The following is a 23,753-nucleotide window of genomic DNA, read 5'->3' as shown; positions in this document are numbered from 1 at the left end:
TCCTTTGAAAATCTTCTTTTAAAAATCAAATAAACCACTGCATCATTATTTTAAGAAATCTTGCAAAATCATGAAAATCCACAAAGGTTCTAAGTTGGTACCCCCAGATTTTTTTCCCGTACCAGAGGGAATTTTATTTTGATCTAGATTCCCTTAGCACTTAAATTAAAGGCTATTATTAATTAATAAAAGCCTTCTATGCTTACTTAAAATAAGCTTGAATACTACAGATTGTAAAGAACCCTTAAAGCTGGGCACCTGCAGAACATAACCCAACTTCTCACCTGCTGTGCTGTGTTCATGGCACCCTGCCTGGAGGTAAGCTCTGCGGGGATTGGTAGGCTCCATGCCTCCTCAATACTAGGAAGTAATTTAGTTTTACTCTGTAGACTACCTTGTGGAAGGTTACACAACTGAGCCTAGGAAAAATTATGTAAAAAGCAAATTTAACACAAGCCTACTTGAGTAAGAGTTAAGTCCACTAAATCTTCCTAAGGGCTAATTGTTTTTAAAGAAAATAGATTCTAGATTTGGGGCCTTAGAAAGATACGAAGTATAAAGAGGGTAACCAGAATATAAACCTTTGTGAGAATCAAAACATAACTAGGCTGTTTCCAGAGTCCTCATTAGCTGTCTTCTCATGAAACTTGAAGCAAGAGTGAAAGACAGTGTTTGTGTTCTTTTCTTTAAAATGCTATGACAACTTAAAAATGTAGACAGTACACTGAAAAAAACTTATGCAAATTAATATGCATCAAAGTGCAAAAGAGCATTTTTAAAAATATTGCTTATCTCACTTAAAATGAAAAGTAAGACAATATTACAAAGCTATGGTATGTTTACAAAATATGGAAACAGATTATAGACATTCAAAGACAACTAGACAAAATTTCCATTCACCCTATTCCTGCCTGAATGTTCTGGGGAAATATGTGGCTTTCAAAAATTGTTATTTAAAAATTTTACCTGTAAATATTTAATCCGTGCTGCAAGTGCAGAGGTATTACTACAATTTTTGCTTCTAGATGCATTTAAATAGCATTTAATAGCATCCTGAGGCTGGTTGCAGGATTCATAGAGAGTGCCTAGATCCATCCAGGCTGCAGCATGGCCATGGTCCAATTGTACAGCACAAATATAGGCCTGTAGAGCATCCATAGGCTGATTTTGCTGTTGATAGAGCACACTAAAAAGAGAAATTAAGGAAAAATAAGTCAACTAAGAATAACTGGTTAGTTTCATAGCATAATTTTTATTACAAAGTATATTAAATATGATGGAGCCATCTTTTATACCAACATTAATTGTAGACAAAGTCTTACCCTATTGAACACCATGTATCTGCACTTGCTTCTGATTTATCAATAGACTGCCTATAAGATATAAAGGCATCCTGAACTTTCCCAATACTTGAATAGCACCTGAGAGGGAGAGGGAAAGAAAATTCCATCAATACCAAATCAAATTCCATTTATTTGCTTAAAAAAGGTTATGCATCAAAACAAATATCTTAAAAATTTATTATGCTAATATAGCTAGGTACATGAGTATATATGCACAAGGAAATTGATATATATACACACATACACACACACAAATACATAAATTCAAAATTGTATTATAGTCTTTCATACGCATGCTGAAGTATACTGCATTGATCCAGTCTATTAATGAGTATAGGCCACATCACTTCCAGTATTCCAATACTGAGAGTTGTGCAAAGATCCTTCACACTCTGCTTTTTATCTTGACCTCGAGTTTTTTATGCAGTCAGAATACAGAGTTCAAAAACCAAAAACCACGTTTTTAATATGAGCTAACGAATTTCTCTTCTCTTAAAATAATAATTTATAAATTAATAAATTTAATTTATAAAATGCTAATGTAATGGTTAGTCTCTTAAGTATCATAAACAATATAAATATCGTATGCAGCATTTCATGGCTAGCAAAGACAGCACTATAAGATATAGGTTTCAATGTCTGTCTTTTTCTTAGTATGCACCTAATGGATGCACAAACATCACTGACATTATAAAAGGAAAAATTATGTTTGGTGCTAATGGAAAACCCTAGATAATGTCTCCAAGGAACTTATAATTACTATTCTTTTCTTTTGCTTCCGCCCCACCCCGTCTTGCTTTGCAGTACTAGTCGGACTAGAACTCACAGAGGTCCATCCGTCTCTGCCTCTTTAGTGGTGGAATTAGAGGCATTGCACCACCACCCCCAAGAAGTTTGCAATTAGATGAGGAAAAAAGGCACTATAAATATTAAAATGCCATATCAAACGGCTAACATGGTAGTATATGGAAAGTTAAAGAGTGGTGAAGTGAGAGTAAAGAATGTGAATATTTGTAGACAGATATTATTTAGAGCAGAAATTCCTAACTGCAAACAAATGACACAAAGAAAAAGATAGCTTTCCAGCTATGGCTGTAGCCCGGCAGTGGTGGCACAAGTCTTTAATCCCAGAACTTGGGAGGCAGAGGCAGGCAGATCTGTGAGTTCGAGACCAGCCTGGTCTACAAGAGCTAGTTCCAGGACAGCCTCCAAAGCCACAAAGAAATCCTGTCTCGAAAAACCAAAGGAAAAAAGATAGCTTTCGAATACACTAGTATTTCTCTTGTTATTTGTGTATGTTGAGAGAACACCAGTTAAGAATAATCAACGAAAGAAAAAGCAAATCTGAAAACCTTTACTTGTTAAAAGACTATTTTTATCCTCCCAATTTAAGTATTCTTTGAAAAGTGTTTGAACCACGGAATCAGACACAGAGAATGAGAGGAAATATTTCAAATAGATTCAAACAGTATTGACAAATCCCAATGTATTTATTTGAAAAAAGATAACACACACACACACACACACACACACACACACACACACACACACACACTCTCTTTCAGAACCCTCAGCAACTGAAAAACAAACAAACAAAAAAATCTGTTTTCCTAACAATGGGAGTGGTTGTGATAAATGCACTTTACAAGAATATTTATCTGCCAAGAATGTATAGTATAGACTGAAAGGAAAGTTATGCACAGGAAAGAGGATGATTACATTCACTGGTTTGGAACATGTCAAAGCTTAGATGAAAGGAATGGAAGCAGAAAGATCAAAAGAAGGGAGGAAAAAAAAGAATGGCAAAGACTACATGATTGATTGATTACATATCCACTGAAGTGTGGCTAAAATTTGGTTGTAAAATCTCATTAAACAGTGAAAGGGAGAAACTGGAAGTGTAGCTCAGTAGAAGTAGTACAGTGTTTACTTAGGATACACTAGGCACAGGGATCCTCTCATCCAAAAATTGAAACGAACAAGGAGAAGAATGGAATATGATTTTTCTCAGGAAAGAAAATGAAGCTGATCTGGAGAATATGGTGAATAAAGAGGTGAAACTATTAGCATGGAAAAATTTGTGAAAATGTTGAAATAAAAATATCTCTAGAGAAAACCCCGTTTGAAATTTATCTAGATGAAGAAAAGCTGTAAGAACAGAGGACATCTAGTAGAGAGGGGTAAAAACAGGCCTAACGAATTACTATCACACAGTTTCAAACACTTTAATGACTAGACAGAGAAGCAAGTTTCACATGTACCTACAAACTGTTATAGGGAAAGATAATTCGTGACAAGAAGTCAGTAATAATGTGAAACTGGAACGAAAGCATAGGGGACAAGGACAGAAAAACAACCCTTAAAATGTTATTTATTCATAAACATTTCTCACATTAAAAGCAAAACATTAGATGGTAGGGACTGTAAGAATGCATCAGAAAGTTTAAAATAGACCTAGAATATTATGACACATGAAAAATAATTACTCTCTGAAATGATCATCTTTTTCAATAATTTATTTATTTTATGAGCATTGATTGATGTTTTGCCTGCATGCATGTCTGTGTGAGGGTGTCAGATCCTTTGGAATTGGAGTTATAGACAGTTGTGAGCTACTCCATGGGTGCTGTGAATTGAACCCTTGTCCTCTGGAAGGAAGAACAATGTTCTTAACCACTGATCCCTCTCTGCAGCCCAATGAAATGATAATCTTGAATCATAAAGCAAGTGAGAATGTGATAACTATCCCTTGTTTAAGAAGTCAGGAAAGATTAATGTATATTTGCACAATGATACAGCTCAATGGTCCTGAATATACATACAGTCAGTTGACTGAAGAAAGAAAAAAACTATGCTCAATGATGCTGAAAAGTACTGCATTTTAAAGGTTATTTCAGATATGGTTCATTATAAACCAATTTCATAAAAGTAAAATTTAAGTGAAACCACAAAACTGAAGCTATGACACAGGAAGGTGTGTAAGACATCATCTATTTTGCAGGCAAGTAATTATTTGTTATAAAAGGTTGGCTTGTTAGAAGACTCTTTTTTATCTTTTAGCAGAATCCCTAATCTCCATCCATGAGTTGCTAGTACCACTCCATATCAATTTCCCCTTATCCCCCAAGAACCAATAATTTAATACAATCCCCTTATGAAAGACATAACATACTCGAATCATAAAATATAATCTAGCACTGACCTGAAAGCTGGAAGAGGCTATGCATGCTACAGAGGAGAAAAGTAATTATCAACCTCACCTGGCGGTGAACCCTGCAAGCTAGAATAATGACTGGCCTAGCAAGACATGCCCATGAAGTGCAACAGTGGCAAAATTGACAATAACCAACCACTTTCTGACTTAATGAAGACCTGCTATACATGAGCACAGTCATAATGAGTAGTCATAACAAGCACCATTAACTGGGGTTAAGAACTTGTAACTAGAAGGCCATAGGTCCTAGTAAAGAACCCGTCACTATTACTCAGCTAAATGGACATAGTATTAAACTGACTCTTAATGATTTACTGTTATGCCCATAGACTACTATTGCATCTCTCAGCCTTCATTAAAGAAGCTTCTATTTTAGTAGATGGTGATTAACAGAAACTTCCAAGTACTCAAAAGAACAGAAAGAGCCTGATCATGCCTAGTCCTAAATGGGGCATTTATATGACATTTTCTCCCCAAGACTCAGGGATCATTGTAGGCAGAGTGTTTGGAAATTGCGTAAAGTGCCAGTCGGTGGAAGACTTGGTAAGGTAAGGGAGAAGTAGAGATCTCATCTGAGAGGAGTTGAGGAAGGGGTGAATATGATCAAAACACACTATAGGAAAATATCAAAGTAAAAATGAAGGGGAAGGAGAAGAAAACGGAAGCCTCAAAGGGGTTATGTATGCATCATCTACAATTTTACAAAAATTAACTGAGTCCTTACTGAAATTTGAGTCTTCTGGTACCTAGTACACTGATCTTTTCATTATATTATGATGGGAAAAATGGGTTAGGATCTATCAAATACATACATAGAGAGTACATCTTAAATAACCCCTAAACAAATTCTGACAGTCGATGTTTCTTTCCAGCAAATCAAACAAGACAGTACTCACTTTCTCAGACCTCAACATAAATCCAGCCAAACGGAGACTCTTAGAAGAGAAAGTGGTAAGTACCTTTGAATAAACTGGTACAGGAGACTACTTCCGAAACACCAGTAGCACAGACACAGAGATCTACGATTAATAAATGGGACCTACTGAAACAGAGATGCTTCTGTAAGGCAAAGGACACAGTCAACAAGACAAAACGACAGCCCACAGAATGGGAAAAGATCTTCAATGACCACACATCTGACAGAGGGCTGATCTCCAAAATTTACAAACTCAAGAAGCTAGTTTCCAAAACACCAAATAATCCAATTAAAAAGTGGGGTAAAGAACTAAATAGAGAATTCTCAATAGAGGAGTCTAAAATGGCTGATAGACATTTAAGAAGGTGTTCAACATCCTTAGCCATCAGAGAAATGCAAATCAAAACAACTCTGAGATACCATCTTTCTGCTGTCAGAATGGCTAAAATCAAAACCACCAATGACAGTTTATGCTGGAGAGCATGTGAAGACGAACACTCCTCCACTACTGGTGGGAGTGCAAACTTGTGCAGCCACTTTGGAAATCAGTATGGTGATTTCTCAGGAAAACAGGAATCAGTCTACCTCAAGATCCAGCAATTCCATTCTTAGGCATATACACAAAGGATGCACATTCATACCACAAGGATGTCTGTTCAACTATGTTCATAGCAGCATAATTTGTAACAGCTAGAACCTGGAAGCAACCCAGATGCCCTTCACCCGAAGAATGGATGGAGAATATGTGGTACATTTACACAATGGAGTACTACTTGGGGGTGGGGGCACAGACACAAAAAACAATGGAATCTTGAAATTCGCATGCAAATGGATGAAACTAGAAGAAACCATCTTGAGTGAGGTAATCCAGATCCAGAAGGAAAAACATGTATATACTCACTCATAAGTAAATAATAGACGTACAGCAAAGGATAACCAGCCTACAATCCACAACCACAGAGAAGCTAGGAAACAAAGAGGACCCAAAGAGGGACATGCATGGACAACCAAAGGAGGAGAAAGGGAAAAGATCCCCCGAGCAAATGTGTAGGTAGGAGGAAGGAGAATATGAAGGATCAGGAGTGTAGGTAGGAGGAAGGAGAATATGAAGGATCAGGAAGACTGAGTTGAGGGAAGAATAGAGAAGGAGAGCAAGAAAAGAGATACCTTAATAGAAGGAGCCCTTATGGGCTCAATAAGAAACCTGGCACTAGGGAAATCCCCAGGGATCCACAAGGATGACTCCACCTAACAATCAAGCAATAGTGGAGAGGACCTTTAATGCCCTTCCTCTATGAGACTGATGACTACCTTAAATGCCATCCTAGAGTCTTCACCCAATAGCTGATAGAAGCAGAAGCAGAGACACACAGGTAAGCACTGAGCAGAACTCATGAAATCCAGTAGTAGGGAGGGAGGAGTGATGAACAAAGGGGTCAAGACCAGGCTGAGGAAACCCACAGAAACAGCTGACCGAAACAAGTAGGAGCTCAGGGACCCCAGTCTCACAGCTGGGGAGCCAGCATAGGACTAAACCAGGCCTCCTGAATGTGAGTGACAGTTAGGTTTGGGCAGTCTATGTGGCCTCTGGCGGTTTAAACATTATTTATCGCTGTGCATGAATGGGCTTTGAGAGCACATTCCCTACAGAGGGATACTCTCTCAGCCTAGATACATGGGAAAAGGAGCTAGGTCCTGCTCAAAATGATGTGACAGACTTGATGATACCCCATGGGTATCATCCCACCTCACCCACCCTGGGGAATGGATGGAGAATGGGATGGGGACATTGGTGGGGCCAGGGAAGGATGGAAGGAAGAGAGAATTGGGATTGGTATGTAAAATAGGATTGTTTTTAATTTAAATTTTAAAAAGGTAAAAAAAAAAATACTTTCTCAAAGAATATATGATTTCCATTGAAAAGTGTGACCTGAGGTCTGCTACATATCAAATGCAAGCACTCATGAGAAATGGCACACAAGTAGTTCACTGAAAACAGTAGTATATGAAAGAACCGTTTTAAAAACTAGCTTAAAAACTAGCAACAATTTGGGTTAAATGAAAAATTAAAATAGAAAATGACCTCTTAAGACAGGTTTATGCTATGAGAAAACTTACATTTGATGAATCTTTATTATAATGTAATAATAAGAAGAAATATAATGTTCAATGTATAAATGCATATTATCATTTGAGGTTGTAATTAAAATGTCTTAACTATAACTATGAACAGAAAAATATAATTTTCTGGTTAAATTTTACCTTCCAAGGAAATACCAGGACTGTCCAGAATTTGGATCTGCTTCCAATGATTTCTGGAGATACTGAATAGCAAAACTTTCCTTGGTGGCTTTATCTCCCAGGAGATCCACAGTGTGATGCATCCAACCTTTAAGACATTAACATACAGTATACAATAGTAATATTTTTAAGACTATGAAGCAGAAAATTAACAAAAATAATCTTTTTCCATCAATGTATTATTGATCTACCTCAGAAAACACATTGTGGTATTTTAGAACTAATTTTAGCAATAAAAAGGTCTTTCTCATAGGAAGGTAATGCCAAAGAGGTGAGCAGCTTTTAAAAGAAATTAAAGAATTTAAAAATAATCACTTAACACACGAATTCTAGATAATCCCACATATCTACAATTAATCAAAATATCAATCAAAATAATAACAAGGCTGTATTATCTACTAATAGTCATTTTCTCCGACTACTACAAAGAACTTAGGAATATCACCTACTATTCCACATAAAAATTAAGTATAAAGAATCTCCAAGACATTCTATTGCATCTATATTTACTTCCAAGGAATAAATATAAAACCATGAAACGAATGACATTTCAGATTAACTAACATACATGTACAATGTCACCTCCCTGGAGAAACAAATTCACACTGTATGTACAATACAAACTATAAAGAATTAGAAAATACTTAACTTTGAAGAAAAGAACTATATGAAAACTGTATTCAAATGTTAGGAATACCACGAAATACCTAATAAACAAACTTTTCTAAGAATGTGACGGTGTGTGTGTGTGTGTGCGCGCGCATGCGTGCCCGGTGCCGGGTGCCGCTGGAGAGATGGCTCAGCGGTTAAGAGCACCAACTGCTCTTCCAGAGGTCCTGAGTTCAATTCCCAGCAACCACATGGTGGCTCACAACCATCCTTATTAGATCTGGTGTCCTCTTCTGGTGTGCAGATGTACATGGAAGCAGAATGTTGTATGTATAATAAATAAATAAAATCTTTATAAAAAAAAAGAGTATATAAGAATATCATTAGGAATCGTTAAAAAAAAAAAAATGTGACCAGGGGACTGGAGGTGACTCAGCTGTTAAGAGCACTGGAAGAGAATCTGGGTTAAATTCCCAGCTTCCAGTTCCAGGGGAGCTGATGGTTGCTGAGTTGGTTTATTTATTTATTTATTTATTTATTTATTTATTTATTTATTTATTTATTTGGGGGGGGGGGCGTTGCTGTTGAGCCTTGAGTGGCCTAAACTAGATGCACTCAGATATCTGTCTGCCTCCCAGATGCTGGGATTAAAGGTATAAATGTTCAGCCTAATGATGTCTTCTGGCCTTGGAAGGCAACGGACATATCCTATGTACACAGACATAAATGCAAGGAAAACAGCCATAAACATAAAATAAACTATAAAACGTAAGTAGTTAATCAAGCAAAAAATACACCATGAAACACTATATTCTAAATCTTTGGAATGCATAAGATCAATTGAAGTTTGCCAGTAGATCACATTTCAATTGTAAATCACTCGATAAAATTAGTTTTGTTCTTTGTACAGTCTACAGTACATGAAACAATGACATTTGCCATTTAACCAAAGAAATCTTAAAGGAATTCAGTTACCATGTTTTAACAAAGTTTAAGAAACACACAAAGCACTCCTCCCATTTCTCTCCTTCTATTACTAGTAAAACAAGATGGGGGTAGGGGTGACATGGCTCACTAGGCCAAAGTGTGTGTTGTAAAAGCCTAAGCACCTAAATTCAATCCCTGGTAGAAAAAGAAAATGGACTTTTGAAAGGTGTAGGTATCCTCCTCCATGGAACCTATGTGCCTGTAAATGCATGTCCCTCCCATATAATAAATTTAAAAAGGTTTTCTTTTCTTTTTTTTTTTTTTTAAGCAGGACCTAGAGAAATGGCCTCTAAAAAGGAGCTGGTCCAAAAGCAGAAAACAAGATGGTATACAGCAGACATAATTAACCAAAATCATGAGTTTACTTTTATATTCTGAAGGTAGAATATAGACCACTGTGAAAAGCCAGGTGATTTGATTCAGACAATAAAATCACAGTATTTCAATCTATTTCTTAAGTTTAAAAAATATAGTGATAGACAGACATATCATATTAACTGATAAATAATTTTGAAGGTACCACACTTGTTTTTTCCTACTTAAAAATCCAGAACTTTCACTGTACTAGTAACATGTTTAAATTTAAAAATTCCCATTACTCAAATACTGTAATTCGTAAGTATTTTGATACTCTCATAATTCTTAAAAATATAGACAGCTGGTGGGCGTTGGTGGCCTTTAATCCCAATACTCGGGAGGCAGAGGGAAGCGGATCTCTCCGAGTTCGAGGGCACCCTGGTCTCCACATCAAGTTCCAGGACAGCCTCCAAAGCAATACAGAGAAACCCTGTCTCAAAAAAACAAAACAAAACAAAACAAAAGACAGCCTAATTAAGTAACATTCTAAATAGCTAAAATTAAAATGTACAAACAAAGCTTTCATATGAAGGTGTGGGGCTTTGAATGAGATGACCCCTAGAGTCTTGGGCACTTAAATACATGGTCCCCAGTTTATGACACTGTTTGGGTAAGATTAGGAGGTATGGCTTCCATGAAGGAAGTATGTCACTGGGGTGTGGGCTTTGAGTTTTCAAAAGCTCCCTGTGATCATTCTCAATTAATGCTCTTGCTGTCCTCTCTCCATTTTCCCACCTCACCCACCTGCCCCTTCTGCTTTTGGTTTATGGTTGGAGATTCAGCTATTCCTGAGAACAAGCCTGCCTGCTTCCATGTTTCCCTGCCATGACAAGATAGATTCTTATCCTTCTGGAGCCATAAGATCAAAATAAACCCTTCTTTATACAAGTTGCCTTGGATATGGTGTTTTACCATAGCAATAAGAAAGTAACTAATACAACAGTCAATATGTTCATTATGTATAGTCAATCACAATAAATCTATTCAACTGACTTCCAAATTACACAAGAAAATACTACCTACACACACACACACACACACACACACACACACACACACACACACACACACACACACACGTGCGCGCGAGGGGGGGCATTATTTAGACTAAGATGGTAAAAGATTGACAGGGTTTTTACCAACTCTGAAAAATATACAGAAAAGCACATTAAGACACACAATTACTTACCTAATTGTTGTAAGACAGTAGCTTTTACTTGTACAGAAAGGTTTTCTGCCTGCAGAAGTTGCTCATAAGCTTCTTTTGCAGAATGATACTTCCTCTAAAAAACAGAAAAAGAAATTTAGAGGAAAAACAAAACCAATATAACACTTAATGAACTATTCCATATAATAACTATATAATATTTATTATGATTTGGCCCATTTTAAAAAAGTAGCTGAAAGTCAAAAATATTGATTCGATTACTGAATGTTTCTTTTTAACACTAGACAGGTTCAAACAGGAATGTTCCATTGTACCTAATGCTAGTAATAAAACCCACCATAACAAAGTATCATTAAAAATGACCTTAAGTACTTGCCGACTCCTAATAGCTAAAATCATCTCAACTTATTTAATAATAAAAATGATCTCAATTTTACTTAATAACATTAATAAAACCAGAGCAGTCTCCTTCCAAGTGTAAAATCTGTCTGCTTAGCAACAAGCTTCCAAGCAAAAAGAGAATGCTAAATAAAATCACAGGTACAAATGTAATTAAAACCAGAATATGAAAACTTACAAAAATATTTATAACATCTATAACTTCAAATATATGACAACACCCATAATTAGTATAACAATGCTTACAGTATTTCCAGGTTCCATAGGCAAACCTCTAAATTCAATAATTTGCCTATAGCACTTTCCTCTAAGTTTCAACATGACTAAAAGCTATTATCACAACAAAGTTTAAAGCTACCCTTTCAAAGCAAAAGGAAAAGGCCAAAAGAACTGAAAAGTTTACAAACACTGTGTTTAAATTATAGTCCAACCTGAATTTCATTGCTTTAGTCAAAAAGTACCTGTTGAACATCTAACACATAATGGAAAGTTGGGACTACAATGTAGCTTGAAGACTAAAGACAGGAAAACAAAAAAACCATGCTGTGTATAGTGACAGTATTTTTTGTAGAAAAATGTGCAAATGGTTAGAATACTAGAACACTGATCACTCAGGTGACTGGGTTATGCTAAGATAGTGGAAACAATGAACTATTTCAACAAATATAATCAGATTTATACCTTAGAAAGACTATACCTTGTGTACTATCTCAATGTTACTACACACCCAAAAGCTAGAAATACAAAACAGTGACATATGGAAATTTGCATCCTAACAAGAAACATGAAGTTGGCTTTTTGCCTCTTATCACATACAAAACAATGGTATCTGCATTAAGTGAGTTCACTGAACATGACCAAAACAGCACAATACAAGTAAGAATAGTGATGTGACAAAACAAAAACAACTATAATCCCCGCCTGAGGAGGCTTACCTAGACTGCATTGTGGTATCATTTCTCAAAACAATAAAAATTTAAATTAAAAAAGTTGGAGAGGCCGGGCGTTGGTGGCGTACACCTTTAATCCCAGCACTAGGGAGACAAAGGCAGACGGATCTCTGTGAGTTCAAGGCTACACTGGGCTAAAAAAAAAAAAAAAAAAATGATCCAGTCTAAAAGAGAAACAGAGCTCATACAAAGGTAATCTCAGCACTTGGGATCCCATGCCTTTACTCCCAGCACAAGAGAGGAATATATAAGGCAGGAAGAGAGAGGAGCTCAAGGAGTCTGAGGAGCAGTCTCAGGTTCAGGGGTTCATTTCTGAGCATTGGTAGAGGTGAGAACTCTCTAGTGGCTGGCTGCTTTGCTCTCATATCTTCAGCATTAACCCCAATACCTTGACTCTGGGTTTTTTTTAAACAAGACCAAAGAGAATCCATGTTACATATACACACACCCACACTTACAGACGCCCCCCACACACAAAATCAACATATAAATGATTAAAGAAAGTGACTAAATAAAAATTAGGCAAACATAGCTTAAAAAGGAAAAAGTACATTTTTTTGGGGGGGGGGGTTCAAGACAGGGTTTCCCTGTGTAAGCTCGGGCTGTCCTCACTCTGTAGGCCAGCCTGGCCTCACCTGATATACCTCTCCAGTGCTGGGATTAAAGGCATGAGCCACAGCTGCCTGGCCTTAAACACAGATCTTTAACAGTTGGAGATGAAACAAACTACTGTTTGAGGCAAAGACAGACTTCCCCACTCTCCCCACCCATTTTCACATAGTAAGCCAAGTACCAAAGAAATATATTGTTCTTGCTACACCCTCATATTTATATTACTGTGAGGTATAATCAGATGGTCTTAGATCATTGATGTCTGCGGTTCCCAAACAGAGCTTCACAGCACAATCATTTGAGAAACTTTATAAACAACAATTGACAACTAAGGGTGAGTGATATGGCTCAGTGTGGGTAAAACCACATGCTTAACAAGCCTTGTGACATGAGTTTCATCCACAACCCACATAAAGGAAAAGAGAGAGCTGTGCTCGTGAGTGCACGCACGCCCCTCCCCCCCACACAGTGACTGATAAAATCATTCTAAAACATTACGATAAGCACATGTAACAGAATGAAGCATTCTTCACAAGAAAAATATTAAATATAACCATCTGAACTACCAAAACAAGTTTAAAGGCAAGTTTATAAGTGAATCTTCTCTGTATATATCAAGCTTCTTATATAGCAGCTGATGAAGCAACACTTTTAAGTAAACTTGAGTATAAATTCGTAACATAATGCATTAAGTTACCTGAATACACTTAATTTCATTAGTGCATGGTGTACGTGTATATTTCCTTTTGAACTTGGGTGAATTAAAGCACTTACCTGAGTTTCATATAAGTGGGCAATGTGAAACTGAACTGCAAAGGATGATAGAAAAAAAAAAGTCAATAACAATACAGCAAACTTTGGGTCAAATTATGCAAAAAAAAAAAAAAAACCAACAACAAAACAGAAAATAAGCAAGCATGGCTTATATAACATAGACCTAAGAATAGGAATATAATTTTTTATTTGCTTTTAATAAAAGATATACAATCATACGGAAGAAACAAACTATATGTAGCCATTGTTAGTCATTATAAAATAAAAATTGCTAGTTATTATTAGTGTTAGTAGAGATAGCAAGTAAGTATATACTTTATGAAGTTCGAAATGGCAACATTAAGTAAAAAAATTATATTTCAAAACAAAGTACTGGAAATTGAGTTACAACTCAAATGTATAATAAAGCCAAGATTTAATAAGGAAAGTCAATATTTAATAAGGAAACACATTAAAACAAAAAAAGCCATCAGATTTTCCATGTTATATTACACAAAAACACTTATTAAGAATTTATAGACCTGAATGATCATGGCAGTAAAACAGAGGGTTGAGTGGTTGATTTTTTCTGTAGTGCTTCAGAGTTAGAGTTCATCATTAACAAACAAAAATGACAAACCACTTGGAAGGCAAGTAGTAAACAGTTCCGGAATTAACCATAAATGTTGAAAATAAGAGGAAAATGTCTTAGCTTTTATTTCCCCCTCTCTTCCTGATATTCTAGCATCCATGAAGGAGAGGAAAAAAAAAAAAAAACCTGGTGTGTGTGTGTGTGTCCCTGGATTTCAAGGACTCTGAGAGCCTCTCAAAATTGCATGTATATAGTTTATGTAGTTTTGTAAAAACAAGGTCCAAAGCTGTCATCAAGTGTTTGGGGAAGCTTGTTACGAATGTAGACTTCTGAAATTACAACTCTGACACTATGGACAAAGTTTGAAAGGCTGCATTTTTATTCATTTCTGTGAGTGTTTCTTGATGAATCAACACCAGGTGAACAATGTAATACGAGCAAAGTAAGGAAACAAAACATATTGTGAATCTTCACATGGGGTGAAAAGTTAAACATCAAATAAGTGAAAATTAAAATATCTTTAGAAAATGAAAAACACAAAAGTAACAAATAAAATTATAAATTATACAGAAGGTATTGTAGGGCTTTTGACCATTCCTCACTACCTACTACATTTCAGCTCTTGTAGAGAATTCCAGTTGTGTATTTCCTCATTATGTGAGACGGAGACTATTATAGGAAGAAGAGATGGAAAATCTATTCACTTTTACACCAGTGTTCTAAAATGCTGAAACTTCTTGCCAGGAACATTTTTTTTCTATACTGCTGTTAAAACAGCAACAGCTAGTTGGTGTTCTACTACCATCATAAACTTCCTCTAGGCTGGCCTATACCCTTATGAAAAGGATCTCATTATCCCATGAATTATTAAGTCCAATATTGCTATTTATACGATGAGAAACACCATACATTTAAATTCTTTAAAGTTGTTTTTGAAACAGCGCATAACTTCAAAACCAAGAAAAAGCTACACCAAACTGCAACTGAGATTGAGTCTTTAAAAAACAAAAAATTAATACAACCATAAAAGGTCATGAAATTTTGAGAATTCACAAAATTAATACCAGAAACTATTTTATTCCAAGGCAATCTTATAATGAAAAGTCTCACATCACTATGATCCTGCTTTTCAAATGATAAACTGTAACTTCTTAAATACTGCTTGAAGCATTTCTCCTACAGAAATGGTTTTCAAAACTCACTTATTTATAACTTAGACTTCTTTTGTGGAGGGGTGAGCATGCACGACAGAGCTACCACTGCAGCTTGCTCAAGCTGTTAATCCATGTTATAATTCTACAATTTCTCACTAATCTAAAATTTTCCATAGGCATTTCAAAACAGTGAAGCTACCTTTCACTAACGTATTTCTATACTGTAATCTAAGTAGAAGAACAGAAATGACAGAGGACCTGGGTGCTGGATCTGTATGCTTAGCTCAATTCTTTGCTGTCTTCACCTTAAGGTAAATAGAATAATGTTTTTCAACTGTTCTCTTTCTACCTCTCCCTTGACAAGGAAAGAATAGGAAGCAGGAAAAGGGAATAGGGCAAGATAAAAAAAAAAACCCAAGGAATTTAGAGCCAAACAGTTATTTCCTAACACAGAGAATCCACTGAATAACTTGAAATTTTCATGCAGTGTTAGTCCATTTCTCTTATATTTCAAAAGTTTTATTTTCAGAAATTTAAAAATCTACATCAAAATCAAAATAACTCTTCAATTATCTATTAGTTACTTCAAGGTATACTACATGGATACATTAGAATATACACAGTGATAAACATATCAACCCATAAGCTCTTGGAAAGAAATCGATACAAAAAAAAAGAAAACCACTGGATCAAAACACACATCACAACAACATTCTTCTTTAATTAACTGGAAAATGTCACCTCAAACTTTGTGTATGATGTATCAAACTGTAAAAAGTCAATGTATTTCCAATAATTTTAACACTACATAGCATAGTGAGCTCCCACATTAATTTTTGCATATCTGCTAAATGACTGGCAAACACTATTATACTTTTAAGTCATTTACATATGATTAATAAGCTATTCTTTTAAAAGTCAACCTTATCCATCAGCCCATTTCATTACCTGTTTCAGACAGACTTGTGACAACATTTAATCTCACAATTCTATATGTACAAGTAGCCAAGGCAGACAATAATTACACTTCTACATTCTAGAAGAAATGAACTACATAGAATTTGTTACTATAAGTATTGTCATCATTTGTGACAAACTGATCTGAACACATATATCAAAAAAGTATTTTATACTTACTTTCAGCATTGGACAAAGTGCAGGGATTACAGTCAACCAAAGCTAACTGAAAATGCTGCAAACAGAGGAAAGAAGAAAGTCAATTCACAAAAAATTTAGTCTATGAATGGATCTTAAAATATTTTTCAGGTATGTTAGATCTACCAAAATTTGAAAGTATGTTCCACAAATAGAATATTCAAACAAGCGAGTGAGAATTAATTTGGACATTTACTGCTCATAACAGATATATTTACTGATGGGTTATTGGCTTGAAGCAGGTGAGAGTAGAGAAGTGGAAGAATCAATCTCAGCAAGCTATCCTATGTATCATTTTATTTATGAAAAAGCTTTAGCTTTTCAGTATTTAAGTAAATAGGGAGTGTCATAAAACAATTTAAATACAATGTATTATTTTTTATTAATTTACTTTTTGGGAAACATTCTGGGGAAACAAACCTAGGGTCTCCTGACTGGCAGGCAAGCACCCAATCCTCTGACTTCCATCTCCAGCTCTGTACCACCATTTTTTAAGAATGTTAAGTCCAAGCAAGTCCAATAGTACTGTCCAGCCACTTTTTATCTCATAGTGAAACAAACTTTTGCAAGCAAAACTTTCATTATAGAAACTGTCATCAAGGGTAAACTTCACTGATTCTTCAAGTCACTGTACTTAAAGTGCCTTATAATTAGCCTGTATTCATCTATAAAATATAGTTTCCCTTTTAGAATGTATACATACACTTTGCTTAATTTCTCAGGCAATATTGAACCTACTATAAGCATACATAAAACATACATGCTAGGGCCTGGGGTTGGTGGCAAACGCCTTTAATCCCAGCACTCTGGAGGCAGAAGCAGGTGGATCTCTGTGAGTTCGAGACCAGCCTGGTCTACAGAGTTAGTTCCAGGACAGTCTCTAAAGCCAGAGAGAAACCCTGCCTCAAAAAACCAAAAAAAACCAAAACAACAACAACAACAAACATGCTAACATGAGCATTTAACGTTAATTTTTTAAAATGCAAGAACACTTGGTGACATACCTAGTTTACCAACATTAAATTGAGCATACAAACAAAATTTAGAGTTAAAAAAACAAAGTAATAAAATCTATTATACTCTTAAAAAAACATCACAAAAATGTATATATTCTAATTTTCCAGGGTGCCATAACTTTTTAAATAAACAATTATAGCACAAATCATTTTTAAAAACAAAAGTGTGGGGGACCAAAAAGATAAATCGGGTTATTCAACCCTTAAGGCAAAAATGTGCACAACATATATATATGACAAAATGTCAGTCAGCAGCTGACAAGAAAGGTAAAGCGGGTTATTTAATCCTTAAAGTAATGGAAGAAGAGCAAATTAGAAAATGTCAGCCAGCAGCTGACAAAAATAGGTAAAGCGGGTTATTTAACCCTTCAAGTAAGAGAAAATTGCACAAAGAAGATGTGAGATTAAAATGTCAGAAAGATGATAAAGTAGTAAAATGTAATGTGTTAAACTCCGGAATGAAAAATGCAGGTAATTTATAAATATAAAACAGAAATATTAGCCAGATGGTACAGAGAAGTAAGTTAGCCTTGAAAGTAAAAATGTATATAGTTAGAGAAATCTGGCAGGTAATTGTGAAAGGCCAGGATAAAAAAGACCCCCCTCAGCAGACAAAATAAGGCCTACGATAGGATATAAGGTGGCTAGCTGGTTCAGCAACTCTGTTCCAGGAAAAGGCTAATCATAAAAAGTTAGATTAGAATCTTACAAACAATCCTAAGGAATAGGGAGTTTCCCCTTGTGATAGCCCTCGGGACCTTTCACTGGTATTCTTGGTATTTTGGGTTGTGGTTTCTTCCTTTAAAAACCCCTATTCCCAGACATTCAGGGTCGAAACTCCTCTACCCCTGCATGGGATATGAGTCTCAGCCCCAGCATGCTGGTTCCTGTCAATAAACCTCATTTTAAGCTGGGAATACAGAAAGGCAAATACTCAATGGCAAAATTCAGCATGAGCTAAGAGAACTGGAAATATTAGCGAAATTGCTTACAGGAGATAAGAAATTTACAGGTTTCCTTGGATCAGAGGGAGAGGCTCAGGGGAACATAGCAAGATACATGTGCCAATACCATTCAAACAGCTACAGGAACTAAAAATAGCTTGTGTCCAGTATGGACCAACAGAGGCTGATAGGAAATATTGTTGTAGAAGCCTCACCCCTAGAAAATTAAAAGCTGGTAACCAAGGCCTGCCAGTCAGGAGGAGGAGATTTGTTATAGGCAGGGACCTAGGGAGTTAGTTCAAAATTGGTTTCTAGGCCTGTGTGGACATGATCCAAAAGGGTTTGAGATACACAGATATTGGAGCTTTGATTGTGAAACAGCTAGCTTAAGAGAATACTGGAACTGCATGCTAAGGCCTCACATAAAGAAGACTGACGTAGGTGAGTTCATTAACGATTTTTCAGATATGGACCCAGCTTACACTCAGGGATTAGCGATGATGGCTAACTTACAGGAACTTCGGTTAATAATTTTCCTACAGAGAAAGCAAGGCATAGGGAGGAAGAAATGCACAGAGCCTTTAAAAGGTTGCTTTGAACATGTTCAGGAAGGGCACCAAGTCAGACAGAGTCCCAACAAAAGAGAAAATAGGGGATCAGGCTTGTGCCCAAAATACAGTTACAGATTTTTCAGCGGCCCAGAGGGCATAGTCGAGTTAAGGCCAAGGTCAGCCATGGCAGAAGCCTCAGTCTACCAGCCCTCAGCCAGCTGCTTGGTGCCACTTCCTGCCGGCGTCTGCAGCAGGCTAGACAAAACGGCTGACAGGGCAGCAGACAGCCTGCCTTCTGGGGGGGAACTTACAGCCTTGACAGATGCCACCATGGCTGATGGCTAGTCAATGTATATAAATGCTATTGATACAACCAGACAGAAACTGTTTTTAAGACTTATAAAGAAGAAAGGGCAACATATTTAAGCTTAGATTTGTTCAAATTTTGGATGCTCATGTTTCAAGGATTGACTATAGCTACTATGTTAGGAAAAATTTCAATTAGGGATTTTTTAAAAAACAAACTGATTATAACCTAGGCAAAAGGAAAAATGCAAGACGTATACAAGTTATAAATAAACGGTGTGGCCACACCTGGATGCATGATGTGATTGTAAATTTATAAATTCGGATAAATGAAAATGCCTAAATTGCCTTGGATATGATTAAAGAGATATTTACATTGCCTCAGATATAGTTTAAAAAATATCAAAATCACTTTAATATGGTCAAAAAGAGCATCCAGTCAGTCAATGTCTTAACAGAAAAAAGTAATGATTTGAGCCCTAGGAGATAGTCAATTAAAAAGTTAGCAAAAGCCTATAGCATTAGCTAAGAGACATGAGGAATCTATGGATCATTATGTAAAATTTGGCAGATAAGAGGATACAGGTCTTACTAAATTTTTATGGTTAAAAAAGAAAAATCTAGAAAATAAAAGTTGATACATGATTTTAAAAAGGGTTTATAAAAAGCCTCAGGAGAGAGCCATCCTTTTAGATTCACAGCCTAAATATGTCTTTGCAAATACAAATTAGGCCAGATCAGCTAAGATGCAAATGAGGTGTTATCAGCTTGTAAGGTTCCAAGGTTAGATTAGAAAACTAATCTACTCAGAAACTTTAAATAAATCTTAAAAATTGTTTGAGACATATGTTGTATTCTAAAGAAATTAAGGCTTAATAGATAACAATTGAAAAAATAGCTTAAAATCTTTAAATAAGTTTTTTAAAGAAATTGTTATAAGGTAAACAAGTTCTATAATTAGAGGAGATGATTCAGCATCATCAGATATATTGACTATACAAAACCATGGGAAGCTTATGTGCTCCCCACAAAGCATAGTCCAACTTCTGTTCTATGGCAGAAGAAACCATTACTATGGTTGCACCTACCTGTCTCACCAGCCTAAATATCAAACCCTTATTTTAAAGCATTAGCCTACATGGTAGAGAAATGCCATATAGATTCTAGAAAGTATTTTAGGAGAAAACCAAGTATGATACATGTCCCCTATGCTAAGCAGCAGTTTCATTGGTTATTTCAGAACAATGAGTCATGGACAATTGCCTTTGCTCAGTTTTCAGAAAGAATCGATAATCAGATTCTAGCTCATGGACAGTTACAATTTACACTAATACATCCTTTTGTATTTCCAAAATTGCAAAAAACAGTCCTGTAAAAATATGCTATGTTAGTTTTTACCAATGGTTCTAATGGGAGAGTCACTTACATAGGTTATTAATAGAAAGGAATAGATGGAGCAGAAAGCTCTGGCTTCAGCTCAAATAATCAAATTGCAAGCTGTTACAATGGTCTTTCAGATCCTGGTAAATAATTCATTTAATTTGTATACTGACAGTCACTATGTCTTTAAGTCTTATAAGGTAATAGAGACAGTCCCATGCACAGGGTCTAGTAACAGTCAAGTAAGAATGTTATTTGAACAAATTCAAAATGTTATTCACCTAAGAGAATTATCATGTTTATGGGTCACACTGAAAACCTATTAAATAGGCCTTGCCCTGATTACTAGCCAAATGGAATAAATTAACTGATTAACAAAATTGGTTGATTTGCCTTAAGTAAAAAAAAAGCTCGAAAGTCTTGTAACTTTCTTCATCATAATAGCAAAAGTCTAAGAAAGCAATTTGGCATAACCAGAGAGATTGCTGGTCAAATCATCAAACAATGTAGAATATGTCCACAATATGGCTATGGCTAATTTAAGGGTGAATTCTCAAGGCCTGCTCGCCAAGATTTATGGGGATTGGATGTGACTCAAATCATGGAGTTTGGCAAGTTAAAAATATACATGTGACAAATGACACATATATAGGTTTCTTAATGGCCACTCCACTAACAGAAAAAGCCACCAGACATGCTATAAGTCACTGTTTAAGATGTTTTGCTTACATGAATGCCAAAAGTTATAAAACAAATAATGGATATAGATATACTATCAAAGCTTTCCAGTAATTTTGTGCTTAATGGAAAACTGATCAAAAAACATGTATTCTTTATATATTCCCAAGAACAAGGAATAATAGAGAGGAGCCCAAGTGCCATAAAAACACAGCTTCTAAGATAAAAAGGGAGGAGCTGTGCCCCCAGTCTCCACATGATGCTTTAAATCATGCACTGTTTATCTTAAACTTCTTAAATATAGATGCCAATGTGCAATCTGATATAGACAGATTCTGACATAAAGGAACGCGAACAAATTTTGCTCAGGTCAAATGGAGAGATAAATAGAGGGAACCAGATCCCGTAATTATTTGGGGGTCGAGGGCTTGTCTGTGTTTTCTCGAAGGTGGAGAACGAGGTATGCTGGCAGCTGGAGCGGTTGATAAGATGCATGGAGCAGAGAGGAATTGGACCCGGGCCCACAGGAGACTGTCTGAACCAGCTGGAATGAAACGCTGAACCTGTGTTCCTTAAACTTTGAGTACATCTGACCTACAGCCAGAGGAAGAAAGGAGACACAGCCAGTTCCAGTTTCGAGATGCTGTCCAGGGTTCCAGCTTCCCTACAGATGGACTACATTCACCTCTCTGAATCCATGAGTGCTCATCCAGGAACAGAAAAAACAGCTTGCTCTCTTGCCACAAACAGACATACAAAACTGTTTTGCCAGTTTTCCCATTGGGAAAAAGGACCCATTTAGGACAGTCGGATACTGGCATAAACCAGAGTGACAGAAGCTCTTTCACAATGCTTAAATAAGACATGGACAAAAGACTTTTTAGTTAACTTTCAAAGAATGACATTACAAACCTAATGTTAGAACTTCGGACTTTGAGCAAGAAATAGAAAGCTTCAAGGGGCATTGAGTCCCAGACAGGGAATAAAGAAAAAAAAAAAAAAAAAGGTTTAGAATTATAAAATTGTTCACACCCCACAGATTGTGAGAATATCTTATTGTCTTTTGATTGGTTGTATTATAACTCACCCTAATGTATGTTCATGAGATTGTTAATGTCTGTAATCTTGCTATATGTGTTATGCAATTGTTATTAGATAGTAGAAGTCAAAGTTCATTCTAACAGGAATGTAACATGTAATTTACGAGTCTCAAGAGAGAAGTATGTTTTAGGGAGCAAACTTTAATAAGGTCCATATCAGAGACACTAGAGGCATTGCCACGCAGATTTTAAAAGGCCATTTTAACCTTCATATGTCTCCATCCCACAGGAAAATGTAGCTGTGAGGATTTTGGAGCTGGACCATTGCCCAACCCACTAACCTTATTTGTTTTACAGAGACTATTTCCAGCCAGAGACGGTACGGTTTTCCTTGCCTTCAAGGAATCCTAACAGAACACGCATGATGGAATGAGTGATTCCATGACAGGCACCCCTGGTAGGTTGAAGGGAACCTCCTAAAACAGGCACAGTCATCTGTCCTGATGCAGAAGCACAGGTTTCTTTTTATTAATTTAAGAGAGAGGAATTGTGGGGGACCAAAATATTTCCGCTATGGAATATTTTGAGATCCAGCCTTTGGTTTCACTAAACAGAAATGCCAGAAAGTGCCAGCCCACTATTGTATTGTTAATTCCAGTAAGGCTACTATTGTTGACCATGGCCTCAGGGTAATATGCCTCCTATTTGCATCTCTGTGAGCCTAACATCTGAATAGGCCTGCACCTGGGCAGGGAGACAGAGAGGTGTGTGAGTAACCTGTGAGGACAGATGGTTTGAAAGGTTACAGACAAGCAACCAGAGCAAAGTGAACAAAGAGAGATGGTTCCCTCCTGGTCATGACAGGACTGTTAAGAAACTCCAAAAGAGATGGCTAATAAAGAAATGACTCTAGTTCTACAACATGGAACTGAGAGCTCTCTGAAAATGACAAGATGTCTGTGTTTGGTCTTTAGTGCCACTGGGTTGCTAGTGAAGGGACCAGCCCCCCATTTCGGCAGCCAGGACAGTAACACGTGCTCACTATGACCTTGCCTTGATCACTAACAGGTTAGATGCCTGCCTCGTGACAAGGAACCAATCAGAAGTTAGCTGGTGGCGCTATGCTTTAAGGCTCTGAGTGTGCTTTATGGACAAGTGCACAGCAATGACATGCAGAGCATAGGAACCACCCTGGGAGGGCCTATGGGCCATAACAACCAACTGGCCAATTAACACAGGGCAAGCCCTCCAAGCCTGGAGGCACACCAATCCTGAGCCTGTGCGTACCCCTGGACACTCCCCTTACACTACCCTACAAGATCACTCGG

At 36.5% G+C, this 23,753-nt stretch overlaps 1 protein-coding gene across 14 annotated transcripts in view; it reads right to left on the bottom strand.

Annotated features, from left to right (window-relative positions):
* Positions 1 to 23,753, bottom strand: part of Kdm6a (lysine demethylase 6A) — a 138,969-nt gene that overhangs the window by 38,427 nt on the left and 76,789 nt on the right. For 8 of the 14 annotated variants that reach the window (XM_027433299.2, XM_027433301.2, XM_027433300.2 and 5 more), the window contains exons 7-13: positions 16,493 to 16,547; positions 13,631 to 13,665; positions 10,917 to 11,010; positions 7,736 to 7,862; positions 1,323 to 1,421; positions 967 to 1,186; positions 285 to 419 (exon numbers count right to left, since the gene is read on the bottom strand). In XM_027433299.2, the coding sequence (XP_027289100.1) occupies positions 285 to 419; positions 967 to 1,186; positions 1,323 to 1,421; positions 7,736 to 7,862; positions 10,917 to 11,010; positions 13,631 to 13,665; positions 16,493 to 16,547 (765 nt within the window). The remainder of the gene's footprint in view (positions 1 to 284; positions 420 to 966; positions 1,187 to 1,322; positions 1,422 to 7,735; positions 7,863 to 10,916; positions 11,011 to 13,630; positions 13,666 to 16,492; positions 16,548 to 23,753) is intronic. The other 6 variants (XM_027433302.2, XM_027433305.2, XM_027433308.2 and 3 more) reach the window with 1 other exon arrangement.

Source organism: Cricetulus griseus, chromosome X, assembly GCF_003668045.3.
Source record: "Cricetulus griseus strain 17A/GY chromosome X, alternate assembly CriGri-PICRH-1.0, whole genome shotgun sequence".
Lineage (NCBI taxonomy): Eukaryota > Metazoa > Chordata > Mammalia > Rodentia > Cricetidae > Cricetulus > Cricetulus griseus.
The sequence above is the reverse complement of the archived record's forward strand: the minus strand, read 5'-3'. Positions and strand labels throughout refer to the sequence as shown.